At 47.0% G+C, this 12,981-nt stretch overlaps 1 protein-coding gene and 1 long non-coding RNA gene across 2 annotated transcripts; both read right to left on the bottom strand.

The window, feature by feature from the left end:
• Nucleotides 1–365: 365 nt before the first annotated feature.
• On the bottom strand, nucleotides 366–5,611 carry LOC115063621. The gene is made up of 3 exons (XM_029536543.1): nucleotides 5,596–5,611; nucleotides 3,632–3,767; nucleotides 366–3,450 (listed from the first exon to the last, which is right to left on the bottom strand). Exons 1-3 carry the CDS (start codon nucleotides 5,609–5,611, stop codon nucleotides 2,865–2,867), a joined length of 738 nt encoding a protein of 245 aa, XP_029392403.1. The 3' UTR covers nucleotides 366–2,864.
• Nucleotides 5,612–11,946: 6,335 nt separating this feature from the next.
• LOC115063644 lies at nucleotides 11,947–12,981 on the bottom strand. The gene is made up of 2 exons (XR_003843529.1): nucleotides 12,807–12,981; nucleotides 11,947–12,356 (listed from the first exon to the last, which is right to left on the bottom strand). It is a non-coding gene; the product is annotated as an uncharacterized LOC115063644 (long non-coding RNA).

Below are 12,981 nucleotides of genomic sequence, written 5' to 3' on the forward strand. Positions count from 1 at the left end.
CACAAAAGACACAAAAACTGCATAGGTACTAATTTTCCAAGCCTTTTTTTTTCTATAGGCATTACTTAAGTAATTTAAACCAGATAGTTTTAAGTCGATGGTACAGCAAAATGAATAAGCCTATCCTTATGGAATATACATACTGATTAGTTATTTTTAATTACTATGATGTAACTTTACCAAAATATAACTACAAATGGGAAGCCATCCTTCTGAACATTTGGAAAGACTGCAACATATCTTTCAATATCTTTTTCATACTTTGAATCAAAAACATGACTTTGAACAATTCAGTAATGTTTCCCTTTTAGTTGCAAAGAAATAAATTCAGAGCAAAGAAGGCTATTTTATTTGTTAATCGGTGATCTTTAATAAAGTGCATACAGGCAAAAACAAAGTAGGTCTCCAACTTGAGTGAAAATCCAAACACAGGCCTAGAAGACAAATCAGATTAGCATATGCGTTTGTACTGGTCTGTGCAGGCTCAGGGCTCACTTGTGAGAAAGCAAACGCGTGGGAGTGAAGGCGGGGTCACAAACGCAGAAGTTATCTCGTTTATTTATTTTTTTTATTTCTTGTCCCAGAAATAGACCCCAGGACTATAAAGTTCTATACACATTGTCTATTGATGAAGTTTTGACTCCAATTTTGCTCTACATCAAAATTAGTTGAGCTTCTCACCGGGACTGAGAAAGACTTTATTCAACCCAGCAACCTTTAAAAATGAATTAATGAGCAGTACCTCTCAATTGTACAAACATTTTACAAATCTTTCTGCTCCTCCAACATCTTGGAGTTTTAAAGTGTTCTAGGTTTCAAAGAACAAAAAGAAGTAAAAAGCTGCCTCCATCAGTCCTGCCTCCTACTCCCACCCCCTAAAACAATTTCAACGAGTAATTTATCTTAATTTTACTTTTTAAATAAAGGTCATTCTCCAGGCTTTCTTTTGTCTGCCTTCCCTTTCTGTCGCCACTAGCACATATTTGGGTGGTGGGAGAGAGTTCCTAAATAGGACCCTTACACAAGAAACAATGGTATAAGGGAACCACTATTCTGGAACTTGCCCACTTGACCCTCAGCGTTCCCCATCCGACCCCTTCCTGCTCTCTTCCTTCCTCTGGCTGTTCTTACAGGAGCCTGAACATCTCAGGTCGGCACGCAGTAAACTAAGTTTTGTTAGAGGCTTTGGTGGTTTTCCCCATGGAAAGCTTTGAATGTTTCTTCTGGTTCGCTTGTGTGTAGATGCTTGGTCGAGGCAACCCAATCCCCCTACCCTTTCGGTAGATCCACCGACCGAGCAGGCGTTCTCTCAAGGAATGCCGACACTGGAATGATGCACACTGCCCTCCAGTCACAACGTAAAAACAGTGGATGGGGCTTGCCTGAAGCACGTGGCCTCCGGTGACTCGTAGTAAAGAGGAGGCACGCGGGTGAGAAGCCAGGGAAGAACTTGGCAGGCAGGGATACAGCATGTGCCTGAATCCCCGCCGGGCTCCCTGCTTGCCCAAGTCTCCCCTGCAATCCAAAGCGCAGATCAATTTCCCTCTTTACCAGTAGGACAGCTTTTTCGTTGAAAAGTTGAGGGAGGAGGGGCACGACAAGGAAAAAAGAAAAGGAAGTGTGCTCGCAAGTTAACTTGGTTCCCCCCCCCCCGCCCCATGTGCTTCCAAATTAAAAAGTGGCCTCTTAGGCGACAAGCCTGCGGTTTTCACAGTGTAAAACGGATTAGTGGGCAAGCTCCTGCCCTTCTCGACTTTCGCTTGCGGTTTGCAACCCCCAGGGCGGGTCTGACCCGGAGGCACCTGCCCAGGCGAGCTTTGCCCACAGCTGCCTAGCGCGTGGACTCCGCTTCTCTGGCGCCAACACCCACCCCAGGGACCATCGGCCTTCCACCCGCGGGGAGGATCCCAGGCCCATTGCCCAGGGGGAGGGGAGTTCCCACGGTGTGAATTATCCACACACTCAAAGCCAGCAGCCGGCCTTCAAGCCCTGTGCGCTCCAGTCCCGGCTCTCCTCCGCCGCTCCGGAGTCATGGGTGTGCCATAGTCCAGGGACAGTCTGCAGCCCCATGCTCCCAGGCGCCAACCGAGAAGGAACAGACTGAGACCTCGCGGAACTCTACTTGCTCATTCATAGGGTTTCCTCCAAGAAGCTGAAGTTCGTGGAGGACACTTCCAGTTCTCATATGTTTATCAGTCGGTTCAAGAAAGAAAGAAAAAAAAAAGTATAAGATAACACCGAGCAGAGGTCGCTGAAGATGCAAGACGTGGATCCCACACAGGCTGGACGAGTGGTCCAGTCCTCTAGTACGTGCACCTGTCCACGAGTTTGCTGAAGTGAGAAGATTCTGAGATTGGCCAATCTCATCCCATGCTCACAGTCATTTACGTATAATAAAGAAAAGTAAAAGTTTGCTTTCCAGTTATAGAAACCCCTTGAAGCGAGATTTAGGCATCCTCTTACACTGCTGGGAAATATCAATGTGACTTGTCGATCCACAGTGGAACATCCAAAGAAGAGGTTCTGCAGATGGCGGGGCCAAGGGTCCAGAAAATAGCATCAGTGAGGGACAGACTCCGGGGTTCTGGTCCGTCGGGCCCGTTTCGCTCGGGGGACCCTTGCGCATGAGGGTGAGGCGGGAACTACCCACCCTCCACCCACATTCACTAGCGTGATAGAGAAATCAGGCAGGTTCCACCTTAAGAGTCCCGGCGCGCCCGGCTGCGGAGATCCCTGGCACCTGCAGGGGGCGCTGGTGCCCCGCGGTTCCTCCCGCGCCAGGGCACAGCAGGCTCTGCAGCTTCCAGGCCTTCGTCCCCGGAGGGGGTGGGGACCCTAGGGAAGGAAGGGCGCGGGTGCGGCCGCTAGGTAAGGAACCCGAGCCCTCCAGGATTGAAAAACAGCCTCAACGAGGCGCTAGCTGCGTGGAGCTTTCCGTAATTCGGCCCGGAGAGGAAGTGCAAGCAGGCGCCCTCCCCTGCCCCCACCGCCTGCCTTCCTGCGTCCCTCCACCTCCGCTCTCCGACCCCGGCCCTGCTTCCCAGACCCTTTGTTCTCCAGGTTGGGAGCAGCTGGATGGCTTCCCCGGGGAGGAGGTGTCCCCGGCTGAACGTGGAGGGGAAAGGATTGTCCCCGGGCTTCCGACCCGCAGTTCTCGCTTTTAGAGTCCCCTGAGCCCCACCGCCCTTGACTTGGGCGGCTCTGTGCGGGCTTTCCCGCCTCTCTTTCCACGTCGCCGCCTCCCGGGTCTCCAGGAAGAGGAAGGGTAAAGACTGACGCCAGGGGTTAGAGAGACCAAGTCTACTTCCAGGCGCTGAGAAACTCCTGGGACTCGTTTGGGCCTGAACCCGCAGCGCCCGCCGCAGGTCGCAGAGGACATCCTCGGACCTTGGGCGCACGGTCCCGACTGCAAGTCCCAGCACTGCCTCTCTTCGTGAGGACCCCAGAGCCCTAGAAGGGAGAATGGGACATTGTATGTCGCGCCCAAGAGTCTGATTGCAAACGAACGCCCTCTCCACCCCACCCTCGGCGGCGCCACCCGCGTCGCCCCTCTGCCACGCGTGACCCCACGGGCTTGGGCGATTGTGTCTCCCTGAGTACAGTTACAATTGTGTTCGGCTTAATTTCTTACTTGTTTGAAGGCGTCGCGGAGTAAAGCGAGGGGAGCAGGATGTGGGGTGGGGGAGGGGAGCTAGAGCCCGAAACTGCGGGGGAGGGGAGAGCAATTGCACAGTGAAGGGTCCCGTGTCCGAGGTGACCAGGCAGCCCTGCTCATCCAGGCCCAGGATCTGGGCCCAGGAGCCGTATCCTGGCGGAGCTCTCCCCAGCCTCCGCCCCGTGCATGAATCTCCGTAGACTGCAGTCCTCATTCCTTGCACTCCAGCACCTCTGCTCTCGGCCGGGTTGGGGGAGGGTTCCGTACCAGCAGGGTGTCACCAAGTAGGAGCAGCGGCTGGAGTAGCAGCTCGGCCTGTGGATGTAGGCTCCAGGCTTATGGGAGCCCCCCTCCCGCCTCTTGGCTTGACCCAGGTCCTCACTGGCTGGTCTAAAGGCGCGCTAGCACTTCTCTCCGCAGCGGGTTCCGGGGGACACACCCCGTCCCCACCCCTGAGAGCTGGCGGCCAGCTCGGTATGCCAGGCGGCCAGACGGGCGCCCTGCCAAATTCCGCGTTCCTCTCCAGGAGACGGGGAATTGCGTCCCAGGCTCGGGAAAGCCGGTAGTTCGGGCTTGGGACTGGCTTGCAAAGCCAACCCCCCCCCCGCACCCCCAAGGCGCCAGGGACGCCTCTGCAGGTTGGATTCCTGCTCCGTATCACTTCAATTTTAATTAATCTTTTAAAACACCGCTGTCACGTCGCTTGCAGAAAATTAATCAAACTTGAATCCTTGTTGCATAGCAAGAATTTCGATCCAAGTCTTTTAAAAAGGACTTGACTTTGCAAAGTCACGTCTTTTACAGTTCCTTCATTCCCCCTTTAGCAAGGGAAATACTGCAAAAGTCAGGACATGTTTGCTTCTTTCTGTCTTTAAAATGAAACTCTGCTTATTTCTGATCTTTATTTTCCTGTCTTTGAACAAAAAAAGTTAAGCGATAAATTGCCTACCTCTGTTAATTCAAAATATAATTAGTTTGAATGATCTTTGTTTAAGAGCCCAGATAAACTAAGATAATCTTAATTTTAATGTGACACGACCCCTATTTTTCCTTGTGAATAATGAGAATAAAGAAGTCATTAATTAATACCAAGGTATCTTCATAAAAGATGGTATCTGGTGGTGCTGAGACACTGAAACATTGGTTGTATTAGTAATTGATACTGTATAATTGAACATGAAGATAGTCGTCTGTTTTTAACCTCAAAGCTCGGAGTTTATTTGGTGATTACTGAGCTTCTAGTAATTAATTTTAGTCCCTTCTTGATGCAAAAATAATTCTTAAGATTCCCAGTTCTCATGTAACAGAGGCTTCTTATTAAAGTCCACCTCTCAAAATGACTGTGAAGCCATGCCATGCAGCATCCCTTCCTGTTCCATTACTTGAGGGGAATTTACTCCTCTGCCTTCATGTCTAATCACATTTTCCTTTGCTGTGACTTGCTAAAATACAAGAATGTGTGTATCTTTTTTATTGCTGCTTTGTCTCCTTGCTGTAATCAATTGACTCTGCTTAATATATGATTCCTAAGACTTTCAATATTTTAAGTTTCTAAGATTTGAAGTCGAATTCCATTAAAGAATCAAAATTTTTGTAGAGTGGTTGCTACACACCAGACTCTGATCAAACCCACAACGTGCATTAGCTCACACTTTTCTGTTATTAAAACTGCAAAGCACGTTCCCCCTTTCTAACATGAACTGAAAAACAACTACTGCAGTTTTCTGGGCTAAATTTTGTGTTAGTACAACTTTTGGCCTTAATATAAAATCCTTTCCAAAGTAGTAAGGTCTCCCAAATAACAATGGATATTTAGACTCTAGCTGTAAAGTGTCTAGTTATTTCTCACCATGAATTTGCTAATGGCCCTGCCTTTTGACCGATCTAAAGGGCTATGATGTTTTTCTCATATGTACAAAGTTAGGGAAACCCTGTGATACCTTTCTCCAAACACATGTCACCCCTAGTAAGTATGAAGTATTTTACACCACATCAGTATTCTTAGAATCTCCCTACTCCATCCATCCGAGCATCCTGCTTAATTATCAGCACTAGTCCTGAAACTGTTGGAAAGTACTTCAGCTTCATGCTTTAATTTCTCCTTTACTACAATTAAAACTTTCGGTCAGTCTATGCTGCTGTAATACTCTTTTCTTGGATCTTATATTTTCCCACTATAATTTAGGCTGAAATGGGATTAAAACAGGATCTAGAGTTCTAATCTCGGCTGATGTTTTGGTGTATTCACAGTAATGAGTCCTATTCCCTGCGGTCATGAAGCTCCCAAATGTCAATCAAGCAAACTGATTCAGAAATGCCATTGTTCGGCTCCCACGTCACTCGCCTTCCTCTCATTTTATTGAACAATACCGGAGTTCTCTGATCAGTCATTCGGAATATGAGGCATTATCTGGGGAAAATTCACAAAGTGTCTTGATCTTTCTTTGGGAGATACTGTTAAGGGGCTTCCGCAAGGCAGAGAGCTTGTTTATATTTCTGTCTTTGGACAGCACTGTGGATAGGAGGGAAAAAAAAAAAAAAAAGCAAGGAATACCTCCTGAAAGAAAATCATGCCGTAAATCCGTCAAAAATTAATTCGTCCAGTCGAATGTTACATTTCTATTTTCGTGTTGTAAGAGTACTTATTTGTCATCTAAGAAAGTATTACGGGGCGGGGTTCAGTTGACATGCCCCCACATCCAACCCGGTTTCACCCATCTAATAATACTGATGTGTTTACACTAGTTAACTAAGAATTTATTTGGGAACTGGGAAGAGCTAAGCTTCACTAGGAAGCTCTCTCCCCTGCCCACTCAGGGAGCCTCTACCTAGAACTCACTCGCTTTTCCCAGTCACAATCCTGGGTCATTCGTGCTTGTGTCCCCGCCCTGAGACAATTCCCAAAGCTGAAGGGGTCTACAGTGTTACCAGCTCCAAACAACCCAAATTAATAATCAACTTAATTCATGGAGGACTCGAGCCTTTATCCTCAGTTCCCTGAAGGCAGCGGGTATGGAGCCCGGCTCCTGCGAGCACTTCCTTGCAGGGAGGCAGGCGTGCAGGGACAGATGTCAGGGGAAAAGCGATCGATGGCGACTTTCACCTACAGGGTTATGGGTAAGGAAGCAGGAATCAACCCTCTAACTGTGGGTCCTCAGATCGGAATTCATGCAAACGCGACAGCCTCGCAGGCTCGGGCTACTGGCGCTCGCAGCACCCTTTTGCCCCACGCACACGGCCCGCGGGTCTTTCGCGCACACTTCGAGCTGAGGTGACAAGTGAAGGCCGCAGAGGTGGGGACAGAAGGTGGAGCCACTCTCGGGTGGGTCGTGATCGATCAATTTAAAGTAAAAGATTAAAAAAAAAAAAAAAATTCCAGGCTCCCCTTCGGAGGAGGGAGGGAAAGCTTCCCGCGGCCTGCTTGTCCCTGCTACCCGGGGCTTCCGAGCAGCGGCATGGAGGGCTCGGAGGCTTGGTAGCCCGACCCGGGACCCCAGGCTGTAGCCCGCTCCGCAGGAAGAGCTTTACGTAGCTGGCCGAGGACCGCTGAGCATCTCCGGGAGGATACGGTTCCCCCCGGCGCCGAGGCCCGCACCGCACGCGCTTTTCCCTTTCTCAGCAAGCGGGAAAGGCCTGTTCTCCCAGGGAGCTGAAAGCCGGCGGCTGGAGACACCCGGGGCTCGCAGGAAACCCGAGCTCCCTGCGACCAGCTCTGCGAGAAGGGGCGGGGGAGAACCCAGCAAGCCGCCCGGGAGGCGGGCTGTGCGAATTCCTGAGGAAAAGCCCCTCTGGAAGAAGCCAGACTTCTGCCCCTCCCCCGTCCTTCCTTCTAGTTGTCTCCGCTCCACCCTGCCCTGCTCTCACCTGCGACCTGGCTGAGGGCTTAGCCCCTCACCCCACCCAACCCCATCCTTCAGTTCCATCTCCTCCTTGACCTTTCCGAGGCCTGGGCCAGGGTAGCCAGGGTGTTGCAGAGGAAATGAAATTGTTCTGGAGATTACAGTGGGGCTTTTGGCTAGGCTCCCTCCCCATCCACCCCTCTTTCTCCTGCTTCCACGTTAAGTACCAACTTGTATCTCCTTTCACAAGAATAGACAAATTTTCTCGCTTATTTGCAGTTTTGCAAAGTTCGACACACAGACCAGTGAACCTTAAGCGCCCTAGTGCGGACACACATTGTGGAGGTTTGTCAAGAACTCTCCGCAGCGATTATAATGACAGGTGAATCCAGCAGCCCCAGGGGGAACATGACCAAAGCCAAAGACTTACAATAGGTTAGGGACTCAAAGACTCCTCAGGCACTTCAAGCAACAGGTACCTATACCAAGCAGGCTTTGGAGAGTCCAGTGCAGAGTCGGCCCTGGACTCAGTAGGTGTACCACAGTGACCAGAGACTCAAGGCCCTACCACGTGTCTTCCCCTGGGAGATCCCTTCTCTCCAGATTACTCCAGAGTCACATAACACCAGAAATCTCGGAACTCTCCTCTCTGCCTAGGCACAGTCAGGGCCTGGTCTTGTACCTGTTCTTACATGATTCAAAATAGAGAGGAAGATGGTGAAGAAGAGAGGCTGAAGCAGAAAGGGGCCAGCATACAAAAATAAAAGATGGGATTCACAACGGGGCACAAGCTCTTTCTTACCCAAATGTCCCCCAATTCAGTCTTCCCCACATTCAGGAAGAGATATCCGGGCTGCAGTCACTAACTCTTCGAGGTCACTTCCCTGAGTGACATTTCACACCTGAACCTTGTTGAACACAACCTTAAGAGAAGAGGGAGCCATGTAGCTTAAGAGAGATAAACAGCTTTATAGGGCATAATAGCCTCCCTGTAGTTACTCTGCTCTTCACAGAAAGCCTGGGAGATTCAAGCTGCAGGAACCTAAGTGCTCTGTTACACAACCAGTCTCAGCCTTAACCCACCATGTTCAGCCCGAATTAGATGGAAAGAAATGAGGAAGCTTAGGCTTCCTTCTCCTGCCAGGTTTGTTCCATGATGAGGAGATGCACTCACAGGAATACAGCTGGTCCTTAGGGCCATGTTTGCAAGTGAGAGCTAGTCGTCACTGTAATGAATACAAGCCTAGGCCACTGATGATGGAGAATTTGTGTGTGTGTGTGTGTGGGGGGTGTCAGAGAGGTTTGCTTCCGCCCAATTCAGAAATTCAGCTTGACTCGGACCTTCTAATAGATGCCTGTGTCTGGGTAATCAAGGGATGCTGGAGTGTGTGTGTGTGTGTGTGTGTGTGTGTGTGTGTGTGTGTCATTTCCCATGCCCAGTTATCACATAAAGAACTATGTAAAGAGAAAGCATCTTATAGGGAAAGAGCCGCTGGAGCATCCCCAGCACACCATCTGAGGAGCTCTTCCTCATTAAAGAAATCCTTTGTATAGAGCTCTGTTTCTTTCCCAGATTTGTAGCCAGGCCACACTGAAGGAGGAGGCAGCTGCTGTAGCTGCTGCTGCTACCTGCAGGCATCCAGCAATGTGTCCTTAGCAGCAGACTTGCTGTCCCCAGTGTGTAAGGCCCAGGCTTTGCCCATTAGTCTGTGACTGAAAACAATCCCCCTGCTCCAAGCAGCCTCCACAATGACTACCCCAAATCCCTAAGCAGATTCCTGGACTTGGAGAGAGAACAGTTCAGGGCATGAGGATCTAAATGCAAGAGTCTTACTCAATTTGGAAACCAGTAATAAAATCGTGTGTGGTAGCAGGTATCTGTGCCTATATGTATGACAATTTCATACTTTTCTTCCTAGAATGATACTGAAAATATTTTTCTCCTACTTAACAGGAAATGTGGTTTTCACATCTTGGTATAGTAGGTCAACCTTCTGCAAACCGTATTGTATATTCTACACCCCCCCCCTCGATTTTAATGAAAGAAGAATTGTACAAGCCACTGCTTTGTCCCAGAGCTGAAACAAAGACTAACTCACAGGGAAAGCTCTCCAAAATGTCCTTTTCTCTGATTTGGGAGGAAAGCTCAGGGAGTCACCAGCCCATAATTGTGGCTGCTATTTAATCCTCCTTGGTACACAGCTCATCTTTCCACTATGCAGAAGTACCATCGAGATATGACTAACCTTTAGGGTTATATCCCAAACTGGGAGTCTGGGGCTTACATTTGGATTGTCTGGGCCTCTTCTAACCTGAACAAAAAGGATTTGAAGAAAATCACATTTTTCCCTCACAACAAAGCATTCCTAATCACTTCAGCTTGTTGGTGAATTTTTATTCCCGTGTCCACTTGGGGTATTGAAATCGATCGCTGCAATATTTAATATATTACACTCCTAGGGTCATTGCTCTCCTAAGACGGAATTCTCTCCCTCTTGCCCTCAACTCAGCCTGGCTCCTACCCTCCCACTCCCATCTGTCCGAGGCCTTCTGTTTATCTGTCCACATAACGCCTTTAATTCGCAGCCCACCCAGGCAACTTCAGTATGTTTATTCTGTTTTCTTCTAGTATGGACAATTCTGAAAGCTCTGGGCAACAGCACACTTAAGGGAAAATGAGGAGCTTAGTAGATTGGAGAAAATTAACCTGCCACAAACAACCTCATTAAAGAACTGCCTACCAAGAGTTAAGAATTAATAGCAAAATGGATGGGAAAAAAACCCCTTGAGTGAAGAGACCTTCAACCCCCTTTCCTGAAAGGTGCATAATTTACAGACCAAACCTAACATTGAGTTTTATTTCCCGTTCCTAGTGACCTGTCCCATAACCTTGTAATCCACTGTGGGGGTGTTTTTCCCTTTGGTGCCTTTGGGCTTTTTTTTTTTTTTTTTTTTTTTTTTAATGAAACCATAGGTTCTCAGATCCAAATGCTTTCTAATATGTACATGTATGTATGATATATGTATATATAATTGCATTCACATACAAATATATGTATTTGGTCAAAAATGCACTTACATTGTTTGGGGCCCTTTAATTTAGAAAGGCAGTTTAAGAGACTCCTGGGTTTCCTTTGGGAATTGCTAGATGATTTGAAGAGTGCCCTTAAAAGAATTGTGTTTGGATAGGAGAGGGGGTGGGGGAGTCATGCAGAAAGAAGCATGAAAAACCAGATCTAGGGCATGGTGTAGATTTAGTGTTCTGATGGGGCTGTGACTTATTTTGTATATGAAGTTCAAATTTAAGTAAAGCCCATGTCTATGGGCTTTAAGTTGCTCTTCTAATGTTTTATTGGGCAGTGTATTCTATATTGGCATTTTATATGCATAATCTCATTTCAGTGCAGAGCTGCATACTAAATCCTGGAGCAAGCAGATGAGAATGCTATATGGATATTACACTCAATTTCATTGGCTTCAATGAGACTTTGCACATTGCGATTTCCATTGTAATGGCTTATCTTTGGCTAGAATTTTACACATTGACATGCTATTCCTTTGGCCAGGGTCCTGAATGAAGAAACCATGTCAACGACTCAGCCAGCTATAAGGATCCCATTCACATTATAGAAGGTAACTGGACGCAATGGTCCAAATGACTCAGCCAGCTATAAGGATCCCATTCACATTATAGAAGGTAACTAACTGGACTCAATGGTCCTAACAGTATTTATTAAAAGGTTCCTGATTTTCTTTTCCGTAACAAAATTTTTTTTTTTTTGCACTTTTCTCCCCATTGAAGATCACATTTAAGACCAGTCTTGAAGTATACACTAAAGTTCAGATCAGAGAGATGTGGGAAGTTCACAATCAGGGTGTTTACAACTCATCTGGAAATCCTTCTGTTGTGTCAGATCTCAGCCAGGTCAGACCAACAAGAGATTAATGCAAGTGACAAGATTTTAGAATCCTGGTAACCCACCTGCAAAATAAGCAATATTTCCTCCCTATGTAAGTTTCACAAAATGAGTTATGTTTCCCTTCTATTTTACTATAATCTCATATTACAACTACAAACACAGGTTGAAATGTTTAAGATAATATGAAATGCTGATAGTTTAGGAAAAGTGGACATTCATAGATAATTTTTATCAAGAAGATGGTAAGAGTATATGACTAATTTCCTAGCTTACTTTTAAAAATTCATGATCCATTAAAAACGTAAAAGGATTTTTAAAGGATTTAAATGGTTTTATTATTTTCTTAAAAGCATGTGAACAGCAGAACCACTGAACAATTCTAATGTTAACCAAACTCTTCTACTTAAAAAAAACAAAAAAACAAAAAAACTTCCTTATTAAAAAAAGTGTATTACTCTTCTTTTTAAAATCAGATAAGAAACATTTGAGCCATAAAGATGTGCACTCTTAATTCTCAATCACATACTTTAAACTTGTTTAAGAAGTCTTTTATTATTAACAGAAAAAAATAAAATTGGCTTTCTGAAGGCTAATTTGCCACATGATGTGTAACACTTGGAACAAAATTAAAAGCACCTCTGTACATTTGCATCTGGCAATTCACTCTGTGTTAGACCCATAGCCATGTGTGTATGGAATGGAGCTCTTTGGGTGTAGTATACATGCTGCTTGTGATACTCAAAGCAGAGTATCTCAGCATTTGAGGACCAAGAGGTTGGGATGCTGTGACCCTTCACCCCAGCAAGAAAGCACAGTAGTGACCACAGTTTCCATACTGCCTCTCTCAACTCTGCTGTAAGTCTAACTCTTCCTTTCTTTCCACCCCAGGAGAAAGGCTTCCACCTGAGTGTGAGGATTAGGTAGGGGAAAGGATAAGGGGAGCTAAGAGAGTGGAGAAAGAAAAAAGAGAAGACAGACAGAAAAAGGGTGAATAAGCCTATCTATGGCAATTTCTACTATAACATGCAGTTTTTAATTCAAATAGGTGTAGTGATGAAAAAATCTGAAAGCTTAGCCTTCCTTAGGACTGCATACTTGGACCCAGCGCAGAGGAAGCTAACTCTCCTTTGACATTTGCCCTGCTGACAATCAGGGCATTCATCTGGGGGGAGGGGAACAGTGGATGAGGAGGATGAGTGTGAGCCACGCTCGTCTTCCTGGCAGGTCCAGGAGGCCAGGCCCTTCCACGGTGTTTCAGAGATTGAGCCCCTGAGCAAGCTGTAGCCTATGCATCTGTGTGACATCCAACTTTCACAGAAGAGGGGCAAAGTGGCTGCTAAGTTTGGCACAGTCCCTCTTCCACGCTGTGCCTCACCATAGACCATCACTTACCATAGGCATTGTGTTTTTTTTCCTGGAGCTAACCTAGAGGAGGCAAGTACTAAGGATGGAAATTCCCTTCCAGCCTTCCAGTGCCTCTGAATGCTTCTTCATTACTCGCCAAGAGAGTTCTGATGCAATGGTTGGTTTGTCATCTTGGTCAAGAGGATGGTATCCACACAAATGG

This window comes from Mus pahari, chromosome 3, assembly GCF_900095145.1.
Source record: "Mus pahari chromosome 3, PAHARI_EIJ_v1.1, whole genome shotgun sequence".
Lineage (NCBI taxonomy): Eukaryota > Metazoa > Chordata > Mammalia > Rodentia > Muridae > Mus > Mus pahari.

Bases quoted from the DNA above. Each gene is read 5' to 3' on its own strand.
- LOC115063621 (XM_029536543.1), bottom strand. The intron at 3,451-3,631 runs GTAAGAAATTAA...TCTCCCTTCTAG, and splicing joins TCCGCGACGCCTTCAAACAA to GGCTCTGGGGTCCTCACGAA.